We start from the raw sequence: 10,713 nt of genomic DNA, 5'->3' as shown, positions 1-10,713 counted from the left end.
TCTAAGCTACAAAAAATGGTTCGAGGTTCCTATATGGTAGAGGTCGTATTATTTCTCTCAAAGTCCAATTTGTATTCAGGTTTGGCCTTCATTGGACTCTCTTTGACTTACTATTTCAGGAATTAGGGTTTCTATTTATATTAGATCATATGGTTAGGCCTTAGTTGTAGTGTTGATGGCATATGTAGATAGATAGGTGGAGCATTAAAGGATTTATGATTATGTTCATTCAGGTATTATAATCAATGGGGTCATGACCCTCCATTAAAAACAACTTAAAAATACATTTATATTTTTTGAGTGCCCAATATAAATCTTTTATTAAAAACCTAGAAGTGAATTTAAATGCTATGAAGGAGATTGAGGTAAAAGGACTTTCAAGAAAAATGCTTATTCATTCTAAAAGTTATTTGACTTGTACTTTTTCTATGACAGTTAAAGTGTAGAAATACACAAGTGTTTCAGTTCATTTTCTGCAGGGAGGAACAAAACTCTACATTGTTTCTACAAATTTAAGATTGTGAGAGACCAACCAAATTAATGTCATAGTGTGAGCTTCATTCAGGAGTCCATTTAGAGGGGTTTGAAGCAGTTTGACTGCAAATTTACAATGTTATGAAAGATATTCAAGGGGCTATTGCTACACTTTACCAGTTCATGTGTCGCAACCAATTTATTGAAATCTGGGCTTGCTTGAGAAGAAATTGCAAGTATATTGAAGGGCTTTCAAGAAGATTTAAAGGGCTTCCATTGCAAATCTGAAGATTCTCATTGATAGTAATAGCTCCTACTATATTGGGGATTGATGAGCAGCATTTATTGCTTTTGGAAGGCCATTTCATATTCTTGGGGCTAGACATGTTTTCCCTGCAACAAACGTTGGCATTTAGTTTGCATCTACAATGTGGCTAGGCATCCAATGTAATGAGGGTGTGCTGCTGTAATTTATATCAAACTTTCTAGTACTGCTGCCAACGCACTTTCAAACCAGCTTCTTGCTAGTTTGCACACCAGGCATGAAATTGATTGTATTTCAAGTGCATAAATATCGTTGTAATTGCAAACCTTTGTAAAACTGATTTGAGAATGAAAGAATAAAGATTTACTACTGCTACTCTTGAATTGTAATAATCAGCATTATCTTTGCTGCACATGAATTTCTATTTACTTGGAAAAGTCTGCAAAAAAAATCTACTACATCAAGCATACTTAATAGACCCAAAAATTATTTAGATATAAGGCAGAAACTTGGTTTGGTTAGACTCACCCATTGTGGGTTCTTACAGAAACCTCCTCCTTACATCTGGAAATGAAGAATTAATGTTGAAGCCCAATTAATTACTTGGAAGATATTACAATGCAAGCTGCAAACTGAAGGCAGGTTGAGGTGTATTATAATTCAACCCAATAATTTTCCTTCCAGCCAGAAATAGAAAGAAATGAGACATTATATCAGTTTGCTAAGAAACTGTGGAACTCTTTTCCATTTCTTGCAAGCCATAATTGATCATAATTTTAATTGGGAAGAAGCATTACTTGGTATTGGGCATTGCAATAATGTTATTGCTGATAGGGTTCAACAGACTATCTTATTGGATTTATGGAAAGACCATTAATAAAGCAATTTTTAATAACCACAGAGATCAGGAATTTGTAGTTCTAAAACTTGCATATTTTATTATCTTCTCTCTTCTCTCAACTGAAAGCAGATCACAGAGAAAGCTAAAAGATTGATCATCAAATTCAGCGCATCAAATGTCAAGCAGATTAGCTGTGCAGAAATAAGACGACTTGTGTAGGTTTGTGATCTTAAGCTTCTCTTACTTGTGTAGGTTGTGATCTTAAGCTTCTCTTCCAAAAATGACTCTTATTTTCTGATCATTTTCTCATGTGTCCAGTTATTTTGATTGTTTTTTAATGTTCATTTACTCATGCATCTGGATATTTTGCCTATTGCATTTATGAGTCTGCTACTCTATGGAAAGAATTTGTGATGTTTAAAGTTTTTGACTGTTCTGCAATATGTTTGAAGTCACAGTTTGCTGCTCTAAGAAAGTTGTAAACTTTTTGAGTGTCTTTTTAAAATTATTTGTGCATTATTAAATTAAAAAAAGTGGAGGTGAGTTATTCTCACATTGAAAGCTTCAGTGTCCAAAAATAATTTTTACACTAAGGACAACATATTTGAAGCAATCATGGAAAACATTTTTTTTTAAAAAAGAGCTTACCACCTAGGACAAGTAGAGAAGACGAAACCAAGAATGAACTCAAAAGGGAAGAATTTGTGCTTCCATTCCACGGAATCTTAGTGACCAAGTTACACGTCTTGGCAAGGTAAAAATACATTATATTTAGGAACTTTCCAATGAGAGAAGAAACACAAGAACTTAAATACCTGACTCCTAGAATCACTAATTTATTTCTTCCATTTAACAAATTCAAGGAACAATGATTTCTAAGCATGACACGCAACTTTCTTCATTGCTCATTATAACATTCTTCATTTTATGATAGTTTTGAAATTTCAAAATACAGTGTTCTACTAAAAACTGGAAGTTTTAAGTTTGAATAACTCTTTGATGTTAGTGTTCCATCATAAGCTTTGTATGTTAATACTGCCATTCATCAGCTTTTCCAATGTACAGTTCATTTAAATGCCAGACACAATGACATCTGCAATATTATAGAATGCAAGTTACAGGATTTTATTGTTCACAAGTTCCATCATGTTGGGACAGTCATGAGAAAGATAAGGAAAAGAACAAGACAGAAATTCAACAAAATACAAGCATCTGCATGTAGCATGATACTATTAAACCATCCTAAAAGAAGATAAAACTATACATAACACTTTGCATTTTTACAAAGGGATTCAAATGACATCTGCAATATTATAGAATGCAAATTACAGGATTTTATTGTTCACAACATGCATCATGTTGGGACAGTCATGAGAAAGATAAGGAAAAGAAAATGACACAAATTCAACAAAATATAAGCATCTGCATGTAGCATGATACTATTCAACCATCCTAAAAGAAGATAAAACTAGACATAACACTTTGCATTTTTACAAAAGGATTCAAATGACATCTGCAATATTATAGAATGCAAATTACAGGCTTTTATTGTTCACAACATACATCGTGTTGGGACAGTCATGAGAAAGATAAGGAAAAGAACATGACGAAAATTCAACAAAATACAAGCATCTGCATGCAGAGCATGATACTATTAAACCATCCTAAAAGAAGATAAAACTATACACAACACTTTGCAGTTTTACAAAGGGATTCAAGAGTCAAAAACAGCCAAAAGGGCTTGTGAAAACCTATCACACTAGTTTAAAGTCAGATCTCTTATGTAAATTACTGCAAATATGCAACTCCAATATTGCAAAATAGAAAGAATACTGATAGTCCAAAGAAAACATCGGATTCCCAATCTAATGTTTTAATGCTTGAACCGAGGAATCTGCACCAACCCGGCAATAAGAATGGTGATGTATAAGTATTAAATATTGCTTACAGTATCTTTAAGCAAAATTGAGGCAATACATGAAACCAAATTCTCTCTCCCAATTTATCTATGAAGACATTGAAATCAAAAGCCATATCGTTTCTCTATGCATGCTAATTAAAGAAACACTATAACACAAAGGACAAAGTGACCTCTTTTATTTTTTTTCAGTGCCAAGCATTAGAGAAAACTGAACTAGTGTATAAAAAAATCTGAATATGTAAACATTAACTGTTCCCTTAGATGCCTTAAAATAAAAATGAGGATTGCATGAAAGCAAATTTGTTTTAGCAATTAACGTAGGAGGATATTGAAATTAACAAGAGAGTTAAATAAAAAAAAACAATATTTCCAGTGTTTATGAAATTAGAGTGGTATGGCAATACTAATTAAAACATGGTTCATTGGTGATCAAATAGTTGGAACCCAAATAATTGTCATCAGCAACATAGATTTATACCTACTATGAAAAGGATATGGTCATATCACTAAGTGTCATATCTGTCACCAAGAGACCTAGAAAAGCACCATAGTCCTATTTACACTACACTTCTCATACCTCACTTTCCACAAATGGCCTAAAATACCGATAACAAAGAAGGGAATAGGTTTCCATGCCAAAGACGCAAAAAGGAGAACAATGATAGAATCAATAGGAGAAAAGAATAGAAATATGAATTTCAAAATGCAGGATGAAAGAATACAAAACACAAAGCAAGAAAAGATCAAAAGAACAGAATAAGGATAAATAAAAAAAGACATTTATCACAAAGAAGAGGAATATGAAGAAGAGATGAAAGATAAAGCAAGGATCTAATAAAAATAATGAAGAAAGATATTAAAAAAAGGTGCAGAAAAGAATGTGAAGAAGATAACAGGGAAGAATCTTTTGATGATCATAATGATGAATTTGAAGAAGCTTGTGAAGGGAGATTGTGCCTTTTATCTACTCAAAATTTAAATAAGCAAGTTGAAGACATGGTTGAATAATCTAAGGACAGCAGAAAAAGAAGCCAAGAAGGTGGTTACATATAAACATCACCATCAGAGCCACAATAATTGAGGAGGCATAGTGGAAAGCATATAAAGAACAATGACTAGGAGGTATACTTGGAATAAAAGAAATGAACACTATGGATATGCTTGTTATCAGAAACAATGATGATTAACCTACATTGAATCAATGAAGCAATCACTACAGCCTATACAGATGAAGAGTGTCATTATAGGGCAACCATAATTCAAAATTTGTGATTCACTAGTGGCAAATGATGTACTAAGTGGCTTTGCATGCAAAAAAATTAAAAATATTGTGTTTCCAAAGGAGTTCAAACAAGTCAATTTCGGTAGAAAAGTGATGGGGAAATCACATAAATAATTTTGTTTGTCATATTAAATTTTATTTAGTATTCTACTATTCTATTAAATTCAATATTCATTGTTCAATGTTCAAGTATTTAGTAATGTGATTTTGTTATTTTACTTCTTATGCATCTTTTCATAACAAGCATTTCAAGTAGTATATGTATAGTATATAGAGTATATAGCACCATCCCTCTTGTAATGTCCCCATTTTTGCCAGCATCGGAGTTTTAGGGATTAGCCTATTATTGTGATCCTCGTAGGCTAATTTTTGTGCATCGAGGGTCTTCTGAGGTAGTGACTTGGCTTGGGAGGGTATTGTTTTCTTCACAATTTAGTAAGCTACAGGTAGGTTTTCATTCAGCTCATATTGCATTTCATTTGGGCTTAGATTTGTGTACTTACTATTTGTAGTAAGTTGGGTGTTGATTGAAATGGACCCTTTCTATTTTTATAAAGTGCATTTGGTCACATGGAGAAATAATAGGTGTGACTCTTATTTCAGAAGACATTTAAATGATAAGTATTTTAGGAGTTATTATATTTTTAGTGGCCAAATTATTATTAAATTATTAAATGACTTATTATAGAGTTATAATTTAACTTTATAATTTCACTTAATTTGAGGGTTGGGTCATCATTGGAAGGGGCCATTTATTACATGCCCAAGCCAAATATTAAATATTTAAAGTGATGTTGTGTGGGAAAATTTCAAGAGCTGAGTTCATTTGGGAAACTTTGTGTTTTTGAAGTTGAGTTCTTTTGAAAACTTTTATTGACAAAGCATTATAAATATGATCTCATTTCATTGGAAAGAGCACGCTTGAATATTTATTTTCTTTTGTTGCCTTTGTTTCTTTTTTGAGGTTCTGAATTTTGATGCCCTTTCTAAAGTATAATGGTCTGAATTATAAGTTGTTCCACTGGATCTACAGCTGAAGTATTGTAGATTCAAATCTGGGATTTTGTTATGAGTTGCATAGGCAATTGTGTTGAGGTATACAATTGGCCATATCTCCTACTGTATTTTTCTGTGGCTAGGGAGAAGTCTACTGCTGTAGGTTGTATTCTAGAATGGAGGAATTCATTTGATTCCTTACATCATCAACTCATACTGAAGTCTGATTTACATATTGTTGTGGTGCCATTTTTTTCGTCTGGAGGTACATTTTGACATTGGGGCATTTACAAGGCTGGACGACATCCTTTGGGAGTTAGAGATTACCCTGCAAGGAGCTGCAATTTTCATTAAGGGCCTGAAGTACATTCCATTCAGGTCTGCAATCATTTTCCAGGCCTGTGTGTGACATCTGGAAGGCTGCATTTTGGATTTGAAGGCTGGCATTCTCAGCGATTGGAGTTTAGGATCAGATCGGGGCCATGTTTCAAGCATGATGCTTGTGTAAATTCCAGCAGGAGCGGCCAGGGAATTAAAAGAACCATGGGCTGTTATTGCATTCTAGAGTTGGGACATCTTGGCAAAGAGAGACTATACATTTGGGAGTTTCTGATATAATCTGAAGATTGCAATTATCACCACCAAATCAAACAGGTTACTTGTATGCAAAAGTTTGAATGTTAGAATAAATATATTTCAGTCGTTCCCATCCCTTTGTGAGTTGTAGAAATTGAAATGGTTATTATTTCTTTGTGAGCATTGGTAGAGTTTATATTGGCATTTGTTATTAAAATCCAGACATTTGCAAATTTTAAAAACAACACAATCCGAATATAACTAACAAGTGTTTGACAAGAATGTTAAATAATTGATTAGTTAAGAAAAACAGAGTTTGTCTAAGCTATAACTAAATCGGGTTCTTACAATGGTATCAAAGTGGTTTCTTGCCAGCCCACAGGAAATGGGCTTAGTTATTACTTTGATTGGTGCTTACTTCAGAGATTGTCAAATTGATTTTGTGATTCGGTTTTTAACGTTATGGATGGTGGCAAGAGGTTTGGTATTCATTATACCAACAAAGGGCGTACTTCTCCACCTAGAGATGGAGAATATGAGATACGGGGTATTGTGAAACAGTTGGATGTGCTAGTTAATGAGTTGAATAAAAATCACAAAAGGACCACCCAACTGATTTTGAGTCCAATATTTTGAGTAGTGCATGATATCACTTTTTCAAAGAATGAAATGTGATGATACAGTGGTGGCCACAGATGTGTGGGACATTTCTTATGAGACATTGCAAGAGTTGGGCACAATTGAGGTGGAATGTGATGAGAATTAATGTCAGGTTGAGTCAGATGATACAGTTCTTGGCATGAATTTCCAAGATCATGTATTTGATGGCGACGCAGTGACAGTGGAGGTAGGAGCATGCGAGAATACCATCATATCAGCAACCACTTCTATGTCGGTTGAGCCATCTACCAAGGAGTTTAGCGGTATGCAATTGCATGTTCTAGATGTGTGCTCTAATGATAGTACACATGTTATTAATGATAAGGTGAGTGATATAGAGACAAAATTATGTTATACTATTGTTCAACACAGTGTTGATGTTCACTTTGTGGACAATCCTATGTTCGACATGGATGCAACATTGTTTTATGAAAATCCCTTTTTGAGATTGATGTTGATCACTCACCTAAGTGGAGTTAGGCTCAGTTTTCCCCATTTGCCGACAAAATTTAGTTTCCTATAGCCACAATTGGTGATGTTCCTATAGTCGTAGATTTAGATGAGGATGTAGTTGCATCCACAGCAGTTACAGGTATTGTTGGGATGAGTGTATTTGTTGACATTAGCAAAGAACCCCTTGTTACACCAAGTTCACCTATAGCTACATCTTTCGTGGGGGTTGATGATCAGGATTCCAATCCAATATATACTAGTGGGCGGATACAGGGAAGAAGAGGATGCATAGATCTTCTATGGAGTTGCCTTTTGGTGACATTATGACTTCTACATCATCAACACAAGTTATGGGTGTTATGTTGAAGGACATGTGGTTGGTCCTAATGATGTTGGTTTGCAGTTGGTTCAGTGTTGACCGGAATGTTATGCACTTCTTCATTTGGGATCCAAGTGGAGGTTAGAGTTCATTGTGTTGCCAGATTGTTTGAGGACAAGAAATCTCGGGGAGGGAGGACTGTGATGTCCCCATTTTTGCCAGCATCGAAATTTCAGGGATTAGGTATTATTGTGATCCTCGTAGGCTCATTATCGTGGATAGAGGGTCTTCTGAGGTAGTGGCTTGACTTGGGATGGTCTTGTCTTCTCCACAATTCAGTAAGCTACAAGTTGGTTTTCATTTGGCTCAAATTGGACTTCATTTGGGCTTACGATGTAGCCCCAGGGGCATGGGTGTCCTGTGGGCTAAAACATCATCCCCTATCCGATAAAGATTACTCCGCAAGAACCGAAGGGAAAAAAAAAGCAAGAGTTGACGAAAAAACATACCACGGAGGAGTGAGAAGGAAAGGGAAAAAGATGTGGGGGAGTGAGAAAAATACATCGCAAGAGATGACAGGAAAAAATATGCCGTGGGAAATGAAGCGAAGAATATGCCACAGAAGCTGAAACAAGACGTGCCACAGAGGAGGAAATAAGGGAAATTAGTATCATAAGTACATGGAGAAGGAGAACCATCGATCGACTCCAGATTACCGCGGGGAAGCATGATAAGCTAGCAGACAAATACAACAAGAGCCACAGACAAAGGAGCATGAGTGGACCATGCAGGATGGCAAATGACCACGGATGCATAGCAAACACCGCCGGAGAAGGCGATCTGTGGAAGGAAACAAAGGCATCGAGAGGATAGAACACATACATGTGCTCTATGTAACCGCTTTAGTTGCATAAAGACAAGACAAGAAACCATTAACCAATTGGAGTATGCAGTCTATAGGGAAAAGGCAACAGTGGAAGGAGAATAGTTCCAAGATGGACAAGAATGCGAGAGTATTGGCCTCAACAATCCAGGTTGTAGGGCTAGGAGCATCCAATAGCAAGATGAAGAAGGTGTTGGTTCCCAAAACCGCAGATTGGAATCCTACGAGTCTTGCCAACTTGATGCTGGGATATCCAACCGGATATGGCCAACTTGACGAGATTAATTGATCCGATCCAAATCCACTGTGCTTCTGGCTTTGCAAAACCAAGGCGGGTGTACCTAATCTTGGACAAAACACTTAGATCCAAGACACTTATAACAAATTGATTAGAATGTGAATGTATTGAAAGTTTTCCTAATGACAAGAATTATAGAAAAACTTTAAACTTGAAAATTATGAATTAATAAATAAATGTGATAATGTTTTAAATAAAGAATCAACACAACAAATGAATATATCAATTCCTCAATGGAAAGAAATAAAACTATTGTCAGCATATGGATTATGAATCAAGAGTAATATAAAGACTGGTGCTTAATTAAATGAGCAATTAGAGTCAATATTATTAGTTGACATGTACAACTTTATAAAGTTCAATGTATTTAAACTATAAACAATTTTAACAATTCACACGCGACAAATCAATTATATAAACACAATTTTAAACTAGTCTAGGATGTACTTTGACTCTTTTGATATGGAGACAAACTAGACATAAATACGGAAACAATTAAATATTTCACAATATCTATATTTATCAAGTTTAAAATGCAATAATGACCCAGTCCACTTATCCAAATTTTAAAATGTTAATAGAAAATAAATAAAAATATTTATAAAGGACACAACTTAATAATAATTTAAAACTCCAATGCAAATAAATAAAATAGATATACTTACGAAATAAAAATTGCACCAGAGACACTCCTTACGGATGATCCATCCAATGCATTTCAATTCCAAAATCGCATATGAATATATTCAATAATCCACAATCCACGGGCTTAGTTCAAAATTTTTTATCTTCGCCTATAAAAGAATAAATATATCAAGAGTGCAGAATAGTATGAATAGGTAGGGTTTTTTGAAATTGTATATGAATATCCCTCGTATTGTATATTTTTCCTTCATATTTATACATTATGAAAAGGTGCGTAAGAAATGATTGCATCCATTCATGGCACCTAACTTCAACTAATTACTAATGTAAATGTATTATGAATTTATAATGTCTTAATATAACTTCCTATCGATGATAAAGCACATGAAACGATTGCTTAGGCAATGAATCATCCATGCAATATTAATTCTCACATCTACACCTCGGTGACAATCTTCCCCATCTTAAATCACATAGACCATCAAATGCTCAATATCGATTCACTCATAATCCCGCAAATGGAAATCCACGCTTCAAGTCTCCACTTGATCACCTGCAATAAACACAATGGAGCAGTTACTATCGAACCAAAATGAAAGACTTGGCCTGTGTTTAAATCTTGGCGTTGAACCCCTGATGTAAGATATATGATCATTGCATATGAAGGTTTCAAGCACGGATTGTGATTTTGGAAGCCCTTCGACGGAGCAGACAATTCCATATGCATATTCTTCAAATGTTCAAAATCGTCTGTAGCTTCAACCAGATGAAGAATGAACTTATGTACATGATATTTGGGCAGCATGATAAAAATGTCTAAAGTTTTTCATCAACACATTATTATCTTTCTTTCTTGACCTTGGGTATTGGCTCCTGTATGTGCTCATGTTCTAATTAATGCATGTATATCCCTATGAAAGTGCAGAGTGTACATCTGATGGCATTTGGAAATTTTAAGTTTGGTTCAAATTTGATAATTGACGGCTCTTCATAGGTGGAGTTTTTGATGGATTCTTGGACTTGAGAATTGAATTGTATGATATCCTTATAGTCTCATCTCAACAGCTTTAGAATTCTTGCCTAAACTAGAAGTGGTTCAT

General features: G+C 34.7%; 1 protein-coding gene across 5 annotated transcripts in view; it reads right to left on the bottom strand.

Annotated features, from left to right (window-relative positions):
* Positions 1 to 1,272: 1,272 nt before the first annotated feature.
* LOC149527898 (esterase/lipase/thioesterase family protein) overlaps positions 1,273 to 10,713 on the bottom strand; it is a gene marked incomplete at its 5' end in the record, with an annotated part of 152,604 nt that continues 143,163 nt past the window's right edge. For 3 of the 5 annotated variants that reach the window (XR_016359616.1, XM_089812034.1, XM_089812036.1), the window contains 1 exon segment: positions 3,068 to 3,474. Coding sequence is in view for 4 of the 5 variants with exons in the window: in XM_089812036.1 (XP_089668162.1) it covers positions 3,369 to 3,474 (106 nt within the window). 5 annotated transcript variants of the gene reach the window in all.

This window comes from Cupressus sempervirens, unplaced genomic scaffold (assembly GCF_028749045.1).
Source record: "Cupressus sempervirens isolate cs-2001-9-10 unplaced genomic scaffold, ASM2874904v1 CseChr00c100012_05, whole genome shotgun sequence".
Taxonomy (NCBI): Eukaryota; Viridiplantae; Streptophyta; class Pinopsida; order Cupressales; family Cupressaceae; genus Cupressus; species Cupressus sempervirens.
Note: the sequence above shows the minus strand (reverse complement) of the source record. Positions and strands in the feature narration are given on the sequence as shown.